The sequence below is a fragment of the Calliphora vicina genome, chromosome 5, assembly GCF_958450345.1.
Source record: "Calliphora vicina chromosome 5, idCalVici1.1, whole genome shotgun sequence".
Classification (NCBI taxonomy): domain Eukaryota; kingdom Metazoa; phylum Arthropoda; class Insecta; order Diptera; family Calliphoridae; genus Calliphora; species Calliphora vicina.
The window spans coordinates 68,942,310-68,962,591 of NC_088784.1; the positions used below are offsets into that span (position 1 = coordinate 68,942,310).

At 29.7% G+C, this 20,282-nt stretch overlaps 2 protein-coding genes across 3 annotated transcripts in view; one reads left to right on the plus strand and one right to left on the minus strand.

Moving 5' to 3' along the window:
* The window catches only part of Asap (ArfGAP domain of ASAP), a 70,851-nt gene that overhangs the window by 35,741 nt on the left and 14,828 nt on the right, over positions 1-20,282 (plus strand). For both annotated transcript variants that reach the window (XM_065511260.1, XM_065511261.1), the window contains exons 2-5: positions 12,636-12,708; positions 17,181-17,326; positions 17,391-17,645; positions 17,810-17,895. In XM_065511260.1, coding sequence (XP_065367332.1) covers positions 12,636-12,708; positions 17,181-17,326; positions 17,391-17,645; positions 17,810-17,895 — 560 coding nt within the window. The remainder of the gene's footprint in view (positions 1-12,635; positions 12,709-17,180; positions 17,327-17,390; positions 17,646-17,809; positions 17,896-20,282) is intronic.
* Positions 3,366-4,647, minus strand: LOC135960959 (synaptonemal complex protein 1-like). Its single transcript, XM_065512387.1, has 2 exons — positions 4,441-4,647; positions 3,366-4,373 (listed from the first exon to the last, which is right to left on the minus strand). The coding sequence occupies exons 1-2, from the start codon at positions 4,563-4,565 to the stop codon at positions 3,386-3,388; spliced, it is 1,113 nt and encodes a 370-aa protein (XP_065368459.1). The 5' UTR covers positions 4,566-4,647; the 3' UTR covers positions 3,366-3,385.

A 20,282-nucleotide genomic window follows, 5' to 3' on the forward strand; every position in this document is an offset into this window, starting at 1 on the left:
TGGTTGTCCTGGGCCTTCCGTTTCAAAATCATCACTTCTGAACATGCACCATCTCTTGCACGTTGAAACCGATGGAACACGTTCACCATAAGCTTTGGTGATCTATGTGTACTTCTGCGGCACGTTTTTCAAATGAAAGAAGTAAAGCAAAACTTTCCACATATGACGCTTTGTTGGCACAAAATTCGACAAAAAAAACTTTGTTGTTTACACTTAATGTTCAATAACTAAGCGAGGATGAATGACAGATATATACCCTTTAGAGTGATATAAAAGTTATTAAAAATTAAAAAAGGGGTTCAAAAGATACGCCACCTATAGCAAATCCCACATTTTTAAGTCATATACCCAATAGTTGAAATCAAATTTCAGTAAAAATATTTTTTTAAACACACTTTCAACATATTTGGGGTATTCAAACGGTCTGATTGTCCTAATATATTATGATAGTTTAAACAAATTGTTGTTTTGCTTCAAAAAAAGTGTTATTTTATGACAAAACAATGAACATAGTTCAAACATAGTTTGAAACACAACAAAAATTGTTTAAACTATCATAATATATTAGGACATTATGACAATAAGGACATTATGACAATATGACCTAATAGCATATCATTTTTTAAAATTTTAAAAATTGTGGTGTGAATGTATGTACATATACATTTTATTTACACGATAAAAACGTAATAATTAATGAAGATTAATATATATATATGGAATATGAAATTAAAAAACTTACATTTCTAAGTAACGTAGAATTTTTTCTTTTAATTGAATTTATAAAATTTGAGCACTTATTATTACACAACTATTTTTTTCAAATGAGTTGACGGTTATATGTAAATAGTGTTGTCTATTCATCGAAATAAAAATATTTAAATAAATGTTTGTGTAAACGATTTTATTTAAGCGAAAATTTATTTGTTATTATCTAAAAAAATGTTTTTTTTTATAAAGCGTGCAATTTGTATGAAGAATACTGGTAATAAGGTTTTAAACTTGAATTTTTTTCATACACAATTTGTTTAACGTTTGGAAGCGTAAGCAATTTGTATGAAGAATACTGGGAAAAAAGTTTAAAACTTATTTCCATAGAATTTTATTTTAACGTTTGTCGTTGCGTTTTATAAAATGAGGCCCTAAATTTGTTTTATAATCTTTTGATAAATTGAATATGAATAAGGTTTTAATCATAGAGACACATATTGCGTAAATTCTGTTTTTTAAATTTATAAAAAGTTTCTAATACTACATTTGAGTGAGATATAAGTTGATTTTATAAACTTGATAAATAGAGTATAAATAATGATTTACTCATAGATACACATAGTGCTTTACATTTTAATTTTTTTAGGGTCTAATTTTATAAAACGAAACGACAAACGTTAAAATAAAATTCTATGGAAATAAGTTTTAAACTGTTTTCCCAGTATTCTTCATACAAATTGCTTACGCTTCCAAACGTTTTGTTTTATAAAATGAGGACCTTAATTTACTGAAATTGTTATTAAATTTTGCGAGAACAAAATTCTTATTTTAGCGAATAGGAATAAACACGTGATTTTTTTTTGAGAAATGCTTTAATGAATATATTTTTATGAATATTTTTTGTTTTGTTTCACATTTCAACAAAATAATTTGTTTTGTAGTTTTTTATCAAATAAAACTATAACATTTCAAATAGCATTAAACCAACTATATTTACAACACTGTTATTAATATTTTCCCTCATAAATTCCCATATACATTTCATATAACTGTATGTTGAATAAATTTTAAATTTATTGAATAAGGTTAAAATAATAATTTTTACAAAAAAGGTTAAGGTTTGTGTCTGTACTATTGGAATTTTCAACACCATTAGAATTCAACTAATGGTGAATAGGGTGAAAAACTATATATTTTAAAATAAAATTAGTATTCTAAACATGAAAATAAACATTCTGGTGTAGGCTAAGGGTTTAGACTACTGAACTGTAGCCGAACTACATCGGTTCGAATCTCAGTGGAGGCAAAACAATTTTATTGAAAAAAAAAATAAAACTACTTGAATAGAATAGTAGAAAAGAATTTCAAAAAAGTACCAATATAAGTGTACTGAAATTTGGCCCTTTTTACCCATTTGTATTTGACTTCCGAATAGCATGTTGTGGATTCTTTTTTGTGTGGTTGGAAGAATATTTTATCTTTTTTTTATTTTTAAATTGAATAAATAATATCAAATCTCCGTTTTTATCCCGTTTTTTGTCCCCTTTTTGTCCCCCGTGAAGAAATAATTTTCAAAAAAGTACCTAGTAATACGTACTATTTGAAAATAATAGTTCATGGAATTGTTAGTGAGAAAATACATTTTGATAAAAAAAGTACCAAAAAAGAAAACAATTTTGAGGCCTTAGGAATTCGAATTTCAAAAAAGTACCAAAAAGATTTCTAGTTTTTATTGATCTGAGCCAGATACATTCAATATAATATTTCTATGTTTATTTATGTAGGAGATATACATGTTAACAGAGGGTTCTACGGGGACTATTTTTACCCCATATGGCCACTTGAATTTTGAATTTCAAAAAAGTACCAAACACCTGTCGGCTCTTTTTTTGATTACAGGCGGACGCATTTAAAATATTATTTCTAAGTTTATTTGTTTTGGAGATATAGAGGTACAGGTTTTACCCGTTTTTGCCCCATTTGTCCCCCTTAACGACCGAATTTCCAAAAATCCCTTCTTAGTGGATCTACATATTGTAAAAGGAACCCATTACCCGAATTTCAAGTTTCTAGCTTTAGCGGTTTGGGCTGTACGATGATGAATGAATCAGTCAGTCAGTCAGTCAGTCACGTTACTCTTTTATATATATAGATTGTTCTGTATAAAAAGTATTATACACAAATTGTTATATGGAAAAAAACTGCTATACACAAAAAACTGTTATACACAAATATTACTATGTTTAAGAGTATCAAATTAGTTACAAGAGTAACAGGGTACTTTTCAACATGGAAATGGTCTGCCCAATTATGAAAAAAAATTCCACTGGAGTTTGTTCCCCTGGTGTTTTTTCCCATTGAATTTGAATAGGAAAAATGAGAAAAGGGAAAAACTCCCGGGGAATTTTTATTCATAATTGGGCTGAGTATCAACAAATTAGGATCTTATCAACTATACCATCCCTGATGCTGTCCTTTTAACTTATCGGCTGCTAGGCTCAGGCGGCTTCTAGCCATTGGGCACAAGTCTATCCTAACTAAGACTAATTCATAATTATAATCAAACATGTTTGCTTTATTCATAAATGTAATTTATTAAAAACTGTTAAAAAATGCATTCATTTCATTACTTGAACACAGATATTTAAGCATACATTTTTACATAATTTAATTCTTATTGAATATCTAAATATCTTGTGAATTTAGATTTTTTTAAACGATTTTTATACTTAAGAAAATTCTGTTTTGTCTGGATATTTTCAAATCCTACATTTAAGGATGTATAATTTCTATTATTATTAATTGTAATCACTCTGGTAATTTCTGAAGCTGATAATTGTAAATTCATTTGGGAAGCTATTGCAATGACAACATTTTCTAAAGGTGTTTTTAAATCTTTGACACGGAAATTACGTATTAAAACTGTATGGGATTCGGTTGTGCTTTCTTGATTGCATGATAATGATTGTTCATCGTTTTCTTCAACTATTTTGTCTTCGGTATTTTCGTTGGAGCCTGATGGTTCTTTGACGATTTCGATTTCTTCGGATTCATCGCAGTGTTCTATGAAATCTTCACAGTTTTCATTTTGATTTTCAACAGAAGCATCTGCTGGAATATCTATTATACTCTTATCATTTCCATTATTTGTTAGATTTATAAATGCTTTCAATTTAAGATTGTCTTTAGTTAATTGGGCATTTTTGGCAATTTCATTTTCCAACTCTTCCGACAAATGCTGTATTTTTTTGTTATTAATCTTTTTTATTTGATTTTTCGACAGTTCCATGCTTTGTTCTTCCAATTTTTCTACATTGTTATTGTTGCCATTACTTCTTTCCTTCAATTCAACTTCTGTCGATAAAAACTTATTTAATTCCTCAAGCGTTGCTATACGATCCTCCAAATCCGACACTGTAATATCTCGACATTTCAGAGCATCATTCAGCTTTTTTAATGTTCCTTCAAGTTTTTGCACCGACACTTGTGAAAGCTTGTGCTTCTCCTCAACATTAACCAATCGTAGCTTTGCATCTTCCAGCTCATTATGAAGTTCAATTGTTTTTGTTTGGTCCTCCCAAGATATGGGAACTTCACCAAATTCTAAAAACATTTTATACATACATGGCTTGTATGATTCACAATGTGAACAATTGGTTGATCTGCAAGCAAAAATGTTCCATAGATATGAATAATGACAGTGTAAAATAAATACACATGATTACTTACCGGCCGTGACATTCACGCAAGCAAAGAAAATGATACAAATGTCCACAACTTGTGCCAAAAATGTCGTCCTGACTGTTTAAAACTTCTTTACATTTCATGCATACCATGGCAGTTTGTGTAGACATTTTTCTTAAATTTATTTTAAATATTTGCAAGTCGCCTTCTTTCCGTAAAACTCAAATACATACTGAACAAAGAAAAACACACTGAATGCAATACATTCGTTTCGTTGTGTGTAATATTGCCAGATTTGCCAATTTTTTATTTTTGTAAAAATGGCAAAGTGCGATTGGTGAATTTTTTCCCTCAAAATGATGATTTTATGAAAAATTGGTGTTTATATGCATGTTTTCATAAAATCATTTAATTAACAATTGTAAGGTAGAAGATGATGTATGAAAAATATAATCCAAATTTAAAAACCTTAAGATACTTGATTTATTTAATCAAAATTAAACATTTTTGGTAAGGTATTGGAAAAAGTTGTGAAATTTAAAATTTTTATTAAACAAATTTTAGTTCTGCCGCATTCGTCCGCCATTATCTTTTCCTTGAAGAGCTTATTGGTCGTTTATTGTGATGCTAGTTGGATATCTATCAAAATATGTACACATCTGCTCAAAATAATAGATACACCAAAATTTATTTTTTAAAAACGAAAAAAAATAATGGTATATTGTAAAATTATAAAAAAAATTCAGTCGATTTTTATTTATAGTTAAAAGGAGAGTAAAAAACAAAAACAAAATATTTCATAATTAATAATAAATATTATAAAGTAAATTAAATTTCTTAAATTTCGAAAAATTTGGTGCTCATAATAATAGATACATTTTTAAAAATTCTTATTAAACAAAAGCTAATAAATTTTATCTTAAAAAAATTAGTTTATTATTAAAGTAAAGCTAGTATCCAGTATATCCACCTTTGTTTTGTAAAACTTTCTCCACTCTTCTGGGCATACTGGATATCAAGTTCTGACACTTCTCCAATGGAATTTCTCCCATAAATCGTCTTTATTTTTGAAAACTTCCTTCGAAAGCCTTATCTTTAATTCACTCCACAAGTTTTCTATTGGGTTTAAATCAGGGGATTGGCTGGGCCAGCTTAAAACAGGTACGTTATTCTCCAAGAACCAGTTTTTAACTAATCTTGAACTATGTTTTGGGTCGTTGTCCTGCTGGAATGTCCATATTAATGGCATATTTTATAGGAGCTACAGCACTGAACCGATCCTCTTGAAATTTTTACTGAATTTTCCTCTATGTCTGGAAGGAACAATAGGCTACATTTTATTTTGAAATTTAAAGTGGACGTGGCACCACCCATACAAAGTAAATATTTATTTTCGAATTTCTGCAGACCTATAATTTTGACAGTCTTCAAACTTTATTCGTTAGACATAAAGTCTAACGAAAAATGGGAGGATCGGAACAGGGGGTGTTGCACCTACCATACAATGCAAATAGTTATTTTCGAATATCTCGAGAACTAGAGTTGTGGAAGTCTTAAAATTTTGGCCGAATATCTGCCTTATTATTGTACATAGTTTGGATGGAAATGGGTGGTATTATATTAGTGGGTGTGGCACCTCCCATACAATGGATATCCTTAATTTTGAATATCCGAAGAATTACAATCTTAAAAGTATTTAAACTTTGTACGAATTTAGTTCTTATCACTATACGGGGTTTAGCTGAAAATGGGCGGGATGGTATTAATGGGCGTGGCACCTTTAATACAAAGTAAATAGTTATTTTTTAATATACTTTATATGAATCAATTTCATAACATTATGTTTAACCAAAAATGGGATGGTCGGAACAGGGGATGAGTCACCTTCCATAAAAAGCAAATAGTAATATCTTGAGAACTATAATTGCGAGATTCTTCAAACTTTAACCGAATAATTCTCTTACCATTTTACATAGTTTGTCTGAAAATGCTCGTTATTGGATTATTGACCGTGTTACTTATCATTCAAATTAAATAGTTATTTTCGAAAAACTGGATTTAATTTCATATCACTGCATGAGTTTTAACTAAAAATTGGATGAATCGGAACAGGGGATGAGTCACCTACCATACAAAGAAAATATGTAGTTATTTCTAAATAACTTGAGAACTATAATTGCAAGATTATTCAATTATACCGGTATTAATTATTTTAATTTAATTTTGTATAAAATCCTTTTACATTTTTTTTTATTTTACGATAAGGGTCGCAAAGCACAACGGTTAGTTAAGCTAATCTTATATATAACTTTACCACTCATGGTGAAGGACATAAACATTTTTAATTTTTGTATTAAAATATTAAAAAATTCCAGTTATTTAACACATATTTTACTATATTAATTATGTAGATATGTAAATTCTCTATTTAATTGCTAGTTTTTTTTTTCTAATAAAACCGACAAATTTCAACAAAAATTTATTGTATTATTAATTTTGCCGATTTTTTTACTCCAATTTTGATGATATTATACAAACATTATCTGGCAACAGTGGTTGTGTGTTTATTTTGCTTTATTATATTTTGCACTTATCAACAATTTTTTAGAAGGGAAAGTCCCAGTCTATGCTTTCGTCTTACTAAACAACTGGCTGTTTAAGAGTGTTGTTGCTTGAGGTTTGTTTTGAAAAACATATCAGATACATTTTTACATCTAAGAAAAATACTTTTTTTATTTCATAACATAATAAAAAGTGTCGGCAGAATAATGGAACTTTTTATACAGCATTATGTTTAATGCTGGGTTAAGCTCCATTAGTCTTTGCGTTCTGTAAGGTTGTGGTCTGTGCCGTTCTGAAGGCTTTTATTTTGTAGTTAGTATTTCCGTAGGAACGTATCAGCTGTTTTTGAAATAAGAACCAAAAAACCAACTTGGTGATTTTGTTACTATTTTTAGTGTTTTTGTATTTAGACCATCAACATATTATTGCGAACATTTTAATAAATAGGTACATATGTATATTGTTTGTTAATGAATTCATTTGCAAGATTTTATTTAAACAATTTTTTTTTACATACATCAGCACAAATTTATATATATATACTAGCTGTCCCGGCAAACGTTGTTCTGCCATAGCTCACACAAAGTTTGAAAACTCCCTCTATAATAGTACTCCAGATATGCAATAATAAATTTTTACTTAGTATGGGAGGTGCCATGCCCATTGTTCCTATATTGGTCAATTGTGAATCTAATCCATCCAGGGTCCTACTCAATCACACACATCAAATTTCATGGAAATCGGCCCAACCGTTAAGGAGGAGTTCAGTTACTAACACACGTACAGAAGAATTATATATATAAAGATAATAATATTATAAAATATTCGATGTTTTTTTAAAAAAATTTAATTTTTATTCTTTTGTAAAAAATAAATATTTTCCTTTCAAAAAATGTTGGCACCACTGCTTTCATATTGTTAGCATTTTTGTCTGTATATGAATGATATCATCTGTTTTAGCTGATTATTCACTTTCAGCCCAATTATGAATAAAAAATTCCCCGGGAGTTTTTTTTCATATTGAATTTGAATAGGAAAAATGAGAAAAGAGAAAAAACTCACGTGGAGTTTTTATTCATAATTGGGATGTTTATGTACAGATTTCGAAATACAGTGCCGAACTTAAGTATTGGCACAGGATGCTCAATGTACTTTAAGGTTTATTTAGAGGCAGTATTGTAGAGATTTTTAATAAAAAAATATATTTACCGGATAGACTGTTGAATTTCCTATAAAATATAACCAAATTCATTTCAACAATTAAATACCACTATTTATTAATAACAAAACAACATAAAAAATACTTCATTTCAATGAACAAAATTATTGGCACACTTCATTAAAAGCTAAAAAAAACATTTGATTTAGGAAGCAACATTGCAAAATTTAGTATATAGTTGCAAGTGATTTTTGCTTTATAACTGCCTCGAGTAGCTTAGGCATGAATCCACCAACTTGTTTGTGATATCTGACCCAATACTTTGACATTCTTCAACTAATTCCTTTTTCACTCGCTTATCTAGCTCTTCCCACAGATGCTCCATTGGGTTGAGATCCGGAGATTGTGGAGGGTGTGGTAGGTCATGCGAAATATTGTATGAAAGCCACATATGTCCAGTAGGGTGGCCCTTAATAAACGAAAGTTGGATTTTGGCCATTCTCACCCCCCAGTTTGGTGAACATTAGTAAAAAAATCATCCTGAAAAAATTTTAGGTAAATCGGTTGGGGTTAAGACGTGCCGCAAGCCCTCTGAAGTTTTGAGATGCATTTACAAGGGGAAAAAATTCATTTTTTTCAGTTTTTGTAAAAATTTTGCCATTAAAAAATTACTTTTGTAATTCAATTTAAAAGAATCGAAATGTGTACGTAATTGTCGTTCTAATGAGACATAAAAAACAGAAATCGGTTAAAAAATTTTAAAGTTATTAAAAATTCGCCAGGCCATTAACGTGTCTCAGGCCACTAGAACAAGAAATGTTGGAACAAAATTAACATATTTTGAGAAATATTAAAATAAAAGCTCATTTTTACTTAAAATATGTCCATATTTACTTGTATATGAGTTTTTGTCTTCGTAGGATACCGTTAACCTATTCTTAGGTATGAACAAAAAAAATTAATTTTTTTAACGGCAGTTTCAAAACTCCATTTTAAAATTTTTAAAAATTTTGTTAAACAAATTTCAGAATTTTTTGATCATCTCATTGGGATTTATTAAGAGTATAATAGATAAATTAAATCGTGAAAAAATTATGAAAATATCTCTTATAGTTTTTCCGTACCTGCGATTTAAATTTTGAAATTTTCGAGAAAAACCAATTATTTGGCAATTTTTAGGCCAATGAGCTCTATTTTCTTACTCTTATGAATTTTAAGCAAAACTTAATTAGAATATTATAGTCCAGATAATTCTAAATATACTCTGAAACTTTTACTAAAATCAAAAAACGTTAACCCTTAAATCGTGAAGGTCAAAGGTCAAATTTTTCAATATTTGGAATTTCTCTTGGAAAGATTTTGAAATGTTCGAAATGTTGTATATTTTTGGGCCGATTTTGATGAAATTTAACAAAAATATAACACAAAGCCTAGTATTTACAAAAGCAGCAGAAAAATTAAAATTAACCCTATATAGCACTTGGTGTTAAAATGACCCCAAACTTCTAAAACCATAAAAAATTATGATTTTAAAAGTTTGGTGTCATTTTAACCCCAAGTGCCATTAAGCGTTAATTTCCATTCTTGTGCTGTTATTATAAACCCTAGAGTTTATGTTATATTTTTGTTAAATTTCATCAAAATCGGCCCAAAAATATACAACATTTCGATCATTTCGAAATCTTTCCAAGAGAAATTCCAAATATTGAAAAATTTTACCTTTGACCTTCACGATTTAAGGGTTAACGTCTTCCGATTTTAGTAGAAGTTTCAGAGTATATTTTGAATTATCTGGACTATAATATTCTGAATAGGTTTTACTTAAAATTCATAAGAGTAAGGAAATAGAGCTCATTGGCCTAAAAATTGCCAAATAATTGGTTTTTCTCGAAAATTTCAAAATTTAAATCGCAGGTACGGAAAAACTATAAGAGATATTTTCATAATTTTTTCACATTTTTATTCCCTATTATACTCTTAATAAATCCCAATGAGATGATCAAAAAATTCTGAAATTTGTTTAACAAAATTTTTAAAAATTTGAAAATGGAGTTTTGAAACTGCCGTTAAAAAAATTAAATTTTTTTGTTCATACCTAAGAATAGGTTAACGGTATCCTACGAAGACAAAAACTCATATACAAGTAAATATGGACATATTTTAAGTAAAAATGAGCTTTTATTTTAATATTTCTCAAAATATGTTAATTTTGTTCCTACATTTCATGTTCTAGTGGCCTGAGACACGTTAATGGCCTGGCGAATTTTTAATAACTTTAACATTTTTTGACCGATTTCTGTTTTTTATGTCTCATTAGAACGACAATTACGTACACATTTCGATTCTTTTAAATTAAATTACAAAAGTAATTTTTTAATGGCAAAATTTTTACAAAAACTGAAAAAATGCATTTTTTCCCCTTGTAAATGCATCTCAAAACTTCAGAGGGCTTGCGGCACGTCTTAACCCCAACCGATTTACCTAAAATTTTTTCAGGATGATTTTTTTGCTAATGTTCACCAAACTGGAGGGTGAGAATGGCCAAAATCCAACTTTCGTTTATTAAGGGCCACCCTAATGTCCAGTATAGGCCGAATTTTTGGGGTCATTGTCATGTTGAAAAGTGAAAGAAAATGGTAAAATTAACATTTCTGCACTTTTTCTGAGGTGTTTCCATATATTTCACTTTGTCCATTATTTCGTCAATGAACACCAGCTCTCCAACCACTGCAGCGGACATACAACCCCACACAATTACCTCTCCAGCACCATGTTTTACTGTTGAAGCAATCTTTTGTTTTTCCAGCTCTTTATTGGGTTTTCTCCATACCGTTTGACGGCCATCAGAGCGAAAATTATTAATTTTGCTTTCATCAGAGAGTAGCACTGGTGCTAAAAATCATGTGGCTTACGTAAATTCCTAAACGGCATATTCTAAACGCTTCTTTTGGTTCACAGATGAAATAAATGGTTTGTGTCTAGCAATACGACAACTATAGTTTGTCTTCTGGAGCACTCTTCTGGCTATTGCTGCGTGAACTTCTTTCCCAAACTCTTCTTTAATCTCTGCAGCAACCTTTGCTAAAGATATTTTTGAACATAACTTGACCTTTTTGATTATATGGCTGCATTTACGCTCACTTAAGGATCTAGACGACTTGTATGTTTAGCACTTTCAATTGTTGATGCTCCCTTAAAACGTTGCACGATACTCCGAATTGTAAAACGGCTCCTTTCCATAATCTCTACAATCTCAGCATACGATTTTCCTTGATTGTGCAAGTGAAAAATGATTTTGGGCTCAGATTCTGTTGTTTCCTTTTTTTTGTTAGCTATTTTCAGCAAAATTGATAATTATTGTGCAAATTTTTTACAAATTGACATTAACAGTTTTATAAACGAAAACTATTAAATAAAAGAAGATAAAATGGCATTTTCTATGAACAAAAAGTGGATAGATTGATAAAATTTGAAGAATCTGGTTAAGTGTGCCAATAGTTTTGTTCGACGGAATTGGGGAATTTTTCGTCTTTTTATTATTAGTAAATAATATTGCAAAATTGTTGAAATAAAGTTGGTGGTATTTTGTAGGAAATTCATCAATCTATCTGATAAATATATTTTTTTATTAAAAATGTCAAAAATATGGCCTTTAAATCGACCTTAAAGTACAATGAGCATCCTGTGCCAATACTTAAGTTCGGCACTGTATATTAATTAGAATTTTGACGGTCAAATCAAATTCCATAAAGTTTAAATTTGCAATTTACGGTAGATTGCATAGAGAATTATACATAGAGACGAGGCCTTCTATTTGTCAAACAAAAATACAACAAATCATATGTTTGATACAACAACAAAATAAATTGACTAGCATATATTTTGTTGTTGCAAGAGATATGTTTTTGACAACAGACTTAGGTTTTTGACAATTTCGTCTCGTCTCTATGTTACCCTATGGTAGATTGCTTGAGAGACATACAATTTTTTTTTGGAGATAAATTTCTATATTTTCTCTGTCTTTCATTGCCACCTGAGGTAAAATATATCAAATAGTTCACGATGCAAATAGAAATATCGGGAAATATATTTCTTTTTTAACATTTTGAAATAAACTAAAGGCCAGATTTAGAAATTTTTTTTAAATTATTGGGACAAAACATAACGTAATTCAAAAAGAGTCCTGAAAAACCTATAGCTCAAGTATTTCAAATTGTTGTTGCAATTTTCTTCTGCATACGTTATAAGAAAATTTATTTGTGATATATCGACTCTGAAGTATTTAAATCAGATACCAAAGTACTTTGTCAGGTACCACGTACATAATAATTAATTAAAAAAGTTGAATTTTCATTTTAATTTTTTATTTTATTTAATGTTTTTGCAACTGTTTCATGAAACGCTGTTTCATATATAAATAAATTAAAAATCATACGAAATGCTATAATTAATTTTAACAAATCAATACAAATAAATAACCGTTTCTAATATATATTTGTTTTCCATTTTATATTTACAGCGTTTGGAATTCGACCGTGAAGGACTAACAAAACTGAAAAAGGCAGTCAAGGCCATACACAATTCAGGAAATAGTAAGTTTTCTAACAAATTTTTATTTACACACGTTTTTTTTTTTGTTAACATGTATGTATGCCATGTGTAAGTTAGTTGTACAAGTAATATAAGTGAGTGAAGATAAATATGCCGAGTTAAATATGTTTCGACGTAAAACTTTACGTCATTACATATTTGCAAATATGTTTCGGCGTAACGCCTTACGTTATTACATATTTATAAATTCGTTTTTAGTATTTGTGACATATTTGCCAATTTAGGACATATTCACAAATATGTTTTGTTTTTTGTGACATATTTGCAATACTTACATACACTCATATTTAAAAACTATTTAATACATATTTTTTAAAAATAGCTTGTGGACAAACTATGATAGATGACAGGATGGGACATACCTCATTTTAAAGGGAAATGAACCAGCATTAGTCACCAACATAGCTCTTTTTCCAAAATTTCGTCTGACTATTTTTAATATTTTTTTGAAAATTTTAATTTTTCAATGTTGATCCTTGGAACAATTTTCGACAATTCTGGACAAACTAAGATAGATGCCAGGATGGGACATACCTCATTTTAAAGGGAAATGAACCTGCATTAGTCACCAACATAGCTCTTTTTCCAAAATTTCGTCTGACTATTTTTAATATTTTTTTGAAAATTTTCATTTTTCAATGTTGATCCTCGGAAGATTTTTCGACAATTCTGGACAAACTAAGATAGATGCCAGGGTGGGACAAACCTCATTTTAAAGGGAAATGAACCAGCATTAGTCACCAATATAGCTCTTTTTCCAAAATTTCGTCTGACTATTTTTAATATTTTTTTGAAAATTTTAATTTTTCAATGTTGATCCTCGGAAGATTTTTCGACAATTCTGGACAAACTAAGATATATGCCAGGGTGGGACAAACCTCATTTTAAAGGGAAATGAACCAGCATTAGTCACCAATATAGCTCTTTTTCCAAAATTTCGTCTGACTATTTTTAATATTTTTTTGAAAATTTTAATTTTTCAATGTTGATCCTCGGAAGATTTTTCGACAATTCTGGACAAACTAAGATAGATGCCAGGATGGGACATACCTCCCTTTAAAGGGAAATGAACCAGCATTATTCACCAATATAGCTCTTTTTCCAAAATTTCGTCTGACTATTTTTAATATTTTTATGAAAATTTTAATTTTTCAATGTTGATCCTCGGAAGATTTTTCGACAATTCTGGACAAATTAAGATAGATGCCAGGGTGGGACATACCTCATTTTAAAGGGAAATGAACCTGCATTAGTCACCAACATAGCTCTTTTTCCAAAATTTCGTCTGACTATTTTTAATATTTTTTTGAAAATTTTCATTTTTCAATGTTGATCCTTGGAACAATTTTCGACAATTCTGGACAAACTAAGATAGATGCCAGGGTGGGACAAACCTCATTTTAAAGGGAAATGAACCAGCATTAGTCACCAATATAGCTCTTTTTCCAAAATTTCGTCTGACTATTTTTAATATTTTTTTGAAAATTTTAATTTTTCAATGTTGATCCTCGGAAGATTTTTCGACAATTCTGGACAAACTAAGATAGATGCCAGGATGGGACATACCTCCCTTTAAAGGGAAATGAACCAGCATTATTCACCAATATAGCTCTTTTTCCAAAATTTCGTCTGACTATTTTTAATATTTTTATGAAAATTTTAATTTTTCAATGTTGATCCTCGGAAGATTTTTCGACAATTCTGGACAAACTAAGATAGATGCCAGGGTGGGACATACCTCATTTTAAAGGGAAATGAACCAGCATTAGTCACCAATATAGCTCTTTTTCCAAAATTTCGTCTGACTATTTTTAATATATATATATATATTAATATAATATTAATATATATATTAAAAATAGTCAGACGAAATTTTGGAAAAAGAGCTATGTTGGTGAATAATGCAGGTTCATTTCCCTTTAAAATCAGGTATGTCCCATCCTGGCATCTATCTTAGTTTGTCCAGAATTGTCGAAAAATCTTCCGAGGATCAACATTGAAAAATTAAAATTTTCAAAAAAATATTAAAAATAGTCAGACGAAATTTTGGAAAAAGAGCTATGTTGGTGAATAATGCAGGTTCATTTCCCTTTAAAATGAGGTATGTCCCATCCTGGCATCTATCTTAGTTTGTCCACAATTTTCGAAAATTCTTCCGAGGATCGACATTGAAAAATTAAAATTTTCATAAAAATATTAAAAATAGTCAGACGAAATTTTGGAAAAAGAGCTATGTTGGTGAATAATGCTGGTTCATTTCCCTTTAAAAGGAGGTATGTCCCATCCTGGCATCTATCTTAGTTTGTCCAGAATTGTCGAAAAATCTTCCGAGGATCAACATTGAAAAATTAAAATTTTCAAAAAAATATTAAAAATAGTCAGACGAAATTTTGGAAAAAGAGCTATATTGGTGACTAATGCTGGTTCATTTCCCTTTAAAATGAGGTTTGTCCCACCCTGGCATCTATCTTAGTTTGTCCAGAATTGTCGAAAATTGTTCCAAGGATCAACATTGAAAAATGAAAATTTTCAAAAAAATATTAAAAATAGTCAGACGAAATTTTGGAAAAAGAGCTATGTTGGTGAATAATGCTGGTTCATTTCCCTTTAAAAGGAGGTATGTCCCATCCTGGCATCTATCTTAGTTTGTCCAGAATTGTCGAAAAATCTTCCGAGGATCAACATTGAAAAATTAAAATTTTCAAAAAAATATTAAAAATAGTCAGACGAAATTTTGGAAAAAGAGCTATATTGGTGACTAATGCTGGTTCATTTCCCTTTAAAATGAGGTTTGTCCCATCCTGGCATCTATCTTAGTTTGTCCAGAATTGTCGAAAATTTTTCCAAGGATCAACATTGAAAAATGAAAATTTTCAAAAAAATATTAAAAATAGTCAGACGAAATTTTGGAAAAAGAGCTATGTTGGTGAATAATGCAGGTTCATTTCCCTTTAAAATGAGGTATGTCCCACCCTGGCATCTATCTTAGTTTGTCCAGAATTGTCGAAAAATCTTCCGAGGATCAACATTGAAAAATTAAAATTTTCAAAAAAATATTAAAAATAGTCAGACGAAATTTTGGAAAAAGAGCTATGTTGGTGAATAATGCTGGTTCATTTCCCTTTAAAATCAGGTATGTCCCATCCTGGCATCTATCTTAGTTTGTCCAGAATTGTCGAAAATTTTTCCAAGGATCAACATTGAAAAATGAAAATTTTCAAAAAAATATTAAAAATAGTCAGACGAAATTTTGGAAAAAGAGCTATGTTGGTGAATAATGCAGGTTCATTTCCCTTTAAAATGAGGTATGTCCCATCCTGGCATCTATCTTAGTTTGTCCAGAATTGTCGAAAATTGTTCCAAGGATCAACATTGAAAAATTAAAATTTTCAAAAAAATATTAAAAATAGTCAGACGAAATTTTGGAAAAAGAGCTATGTTGGTGAATAATGCTGGTTCATTTCCCTTTAAAATGAGGTATGTCCCATCCTGGCATCAGTCTTAGTTTGTCCAGAATTGTCGAAAATTGTTCCAAGGATCAACATTGAAAAATGAAAATGTTCAAAAAAATATTAAAAATAGTCAGACGAAATTTTGGAAAAAGAGCTATGTTGGTGAATAATGCAGGTTCATTTCCCTTTAAAATGAGGTATGTCCCATCCTGGCATCTATCTTAGTTTGTCCAGAATTGTCGAAAATTGTTCCAAGGATCAACATTGAAAAATGAAAATTTTCAAAAAAATATTAAAAATAGTCAGACGAAATTTTGGAAAAAGAGCTATGTTGGTGAATAATGCTGGTTCATTTCCCTTTAAAATGAGGTATGTCCCATCCTGGCATCTGTCTTAGTTTGTCCAGAATTGTCGAAAATTGTTCCAAGGATCAACATTGAAAAATGAAAATTTTCAAAAAAATATTAAAAATAGTCAGACGAAATTTTGGAAAAAGAGCTATGTTGGTGACTAATGCTGGTTCATTTCCCTTTAAAATGAGGTATGTCCCATCCTGTCATCTATCATAGTTTGTCCACAAGCTATTTTTAAAAAATATGTATTAAATAGTTTTTAAATATGAGTGTATGTAAGTATTGCAAATATGTCACAAAAAACAAAACATATTTGTGAATATGTCCTAAATTGGCAAATATGTCACAAATACTAAAAACGAATTTATAAATATGTAATAACGTAAGGCGTTACGCCGAAACATATTTGCAAATATGTAATGACGTAAAGTTTTACGTCGAAACATATTTAACTCGGCATATTTATCTTCACTCACTTAAGTAATATTATATATTATTTAATGCATTTAAATTAAATCGATAATACAAACATATTGGTTCCAAAATAAAACTAACACACATTGTTTATACTCGTGTTTCCTTTTATTCAAAACCATTAAATTTGCTTCCAGCTTGTAATTTGCATTTTCTATTTAATTCTTTCTGCAGCACATGTGGACAACGAAATGTTTTTGGTTAGAGCCATGGAACGTTTGGGTGGCAAAGTTATAGACCAGGATGAACCAGATATTGGTGCTGCATTCCTTAAATTTTCTGTGGTAACAAAAGAGTTGAGCGCATTAATGAAAACTTTGGTATGTTTTGTTAAATGGAAAAATATTTAAGAATTCTGAAAGTATGAAAATGTTTTTTTTTTAGATGCAAAATATCAACAACATTGTTATGTTTCCGGTAGATACGACGCTCAAGAGTGAGTTGAGGGGGGTTAAGGGCGAAATGAAAAGACCTTTTGATAAGGCAGCCAAAGATTATGAAGCTAAATTTATAAAAATTGAGAAGGAGAAAAAGGCTCAAGCCAAAGAAGCCGGCATGGTACGTACGGAAATTGATGCTGCCGTTGTGGCTGAAGAAATGGAAAAGGAAAGACGTCTCTATCAATTACAAACGTGCGAGGTAATACATTCAATACCACATATGGTATCTCACTATAACACATCATACAATTGTCCAATTGACATTCTCTAAAAACTATTTAACAAAAAAACAAAAAAAACACCAAATAAAAATACAAGTACATGTAATTTTAAATTGTTTATTTTTTTTGCTTTTGTTTCTAGTATTTGCTGAAATATAAGGAAATCAAAACAAAAACTGGCATCGAGCTGCTGCAGCATTTCATCGAATATTATCATGCTTTGAATAAGTAAGTACCCTACTACTCGAATTATTATATTTACTATGTATGTATGAATGTATGGATGCATGGTATATTTTGTATGTAAAGTATAAGTAAAGTATATGCGACGACTGATGTGTTATTGTAAGATAATGATAAATTCGTCAATATTGCCTCAAACACCCGTATGAAGTGAAATTGTACACCGCCAGCATATTCCAAATTTGTGATTATCGTGCATGTTTTGAATAGTAATTCAATGCTTATTGCAAATACTCTTTATGTGTATTTATTTATGTTGTATGTATATCAATCTCTTATTGTGTGTCATTGTCAAACACATTTTTTAAATTTATTTTCTGGGAAAGAATATAGCGATTGAGATATTAGGATCTATTGATCCATTTTCATGTCAAATATTTAATAAATAAAAAAAATCTTAAGAGATTTGTATTTGTTTAGCATTTAATTAATATATACTTCTGTTTACTTATATTAATAAAAGAACATAATTATGCAATTAAATTCTTAAAATACAAAACAGTTGTACAGAAATTGCCTGGGTCTTTTAGGGACTCAGTATTTTTTTTGAATCTCTTGTTTTTATTACTGCGATGCATTGAACTAATTAAAGATTCTTTCGTCTTTTTGAATTATCTGGCCATTTTCATATGACCGCATCTGATAAAGCTTCATTCGTGCTATAATTAAGAGTCCGTATTTTGCGATCTACAATTTCCCATGGGTTTTCCATGTTATTGAGATCTGACGAATGGGTAGGACACATCTAAACGCATACCTCATTGGATTGTAACCATTGGGTTTTTGGTCTTCCAAATGTACTCCTAACACTGCCTCTGCAATCGTATTTGGATTCATCAGAGACAGAATTGGGGGTAGTGCACTAAATGTTGAGTGCAATCAACATTTCACTAGCACTAAATATTATTTTAAAAAATATATTTTTAACTAATTTTCATCAGCTTTAGTGGTAGTGAATAGGGTATTCAATTAATCGGGTTTCTGGTTTAATCGGTTAATCGAGCAAATAATTAACCGAGGTTTATATTTATTCGGTTAATAATCGGTTAATTTAAAATTATTCGATTAACCGAATAATTTATATTTTCATTTTAAATTGAAAATACAACAACGAATTTTGTGTACAAAAACATAAAAAACAGCAAATAAGGTATTTGAGATAATTTTTTTAAACATATCGCCTATTTGTTGCAACAACGTCATAACTTAAAATCCGTGTTTTATGAACTGTTCTATAATCTTTCATATAGTTTCATCAGTTTTCAAAAAAGTCAATTATTTTATGTGTGAGAGTATTTTTTTGTTGTAAACATCAAAATTAAAATTCATGTTTTCTCGTATATTTGATAAGTAAAAATTTGGGTTTAATACAGATTAGAAAGATATTAACATCTACTATTTATATTTCTGAAATCCCATGATTTGTATAATTTAAACGATTTTTTTCTTTAGATTTAATAAAACTTTTCTTGGAAAAAAACTCGCTGATTGTATATGTTGGAGAAATCAAAAGCATGATAAGGAATATTCATTTTTGAATTGTTTTAGATTTTGATCAATTTAATAGTTTCGTTTAGTTATGATAAAAGACTCATTTCAAAAAAAGTTTCGTCCATACATGTAAGGAGTGAGATCGAAAAATTCTTAACATACATATATGTTTATAAAAAAGAAACCACTAAACTTACAGCTTTAATTTTTTTTTTATTTGATTGAAATTATTATTACAATTTACAAAAAAAATTATTTTTATAGTTTTAATCACTAGTGATGAAATTTTGAACCTTTTTCGGAAACCCTTCCATTAACGTTTTTATAGTGCTTTCTGTCACTTTGCTCGAACATGTAGTCCATCTCCGTTTAAAATCTACCACACTTTTGGACACCTTTTTTGTACTCTTCAATTCTCTTTTAACAAGAGCCTAATATCTCTCCACTGGCCTTAGCTCCGGGCAGTTTGGAGGATTTGCCTCTCTTGGTACAAATACCACATTATTGTTCTTGTACCACTCAAGGGCTTGTTTGCCATAGTGACAGGATGCCAAGTCAGGCCAAAAATAAGTGGACACATTATGAAGTCTTATGAATGGAAGCAGCCTTTTTTGTAAACATTCCTTGATGTAAATTTCGGTATTTATAGAGCCCGTTGTAACAAATGAGTGGCTTCTTTTGCCGCAACTGCATATTGCTTGCCATACCAAGAACTTTCTGGGAAATTTTGTCTGCTTTTGGGTCCTAAACTTTTCTTCAACATTCCCTCGAGCATCAGCAACATAAAATTTTTGACCTGGAAGTTGCGAAAAATCTGCCAGAACATACGTTTCGTCATCCATTATGCAGCAAGAATATTTTTTTATAAAACTTGACTTCAA

Bases quoted from the DNA above. Each gene is read 5' to 3' on its own strand.
- LOC135960959 (XM_065512387.1), bottom strand. From the start codon at position 4,565: ATGTCTACACAAACTGCCATGGTATGCATGAAATGTAAAGAAGTTTTA. The intron at 4,374-4,440 runs GTAAGTAATCAT...TTTTGCTTGCAG, and splicing joins TTGCGTGAATGTCACGGCCG to ATCAACCAATTGTTCACATT.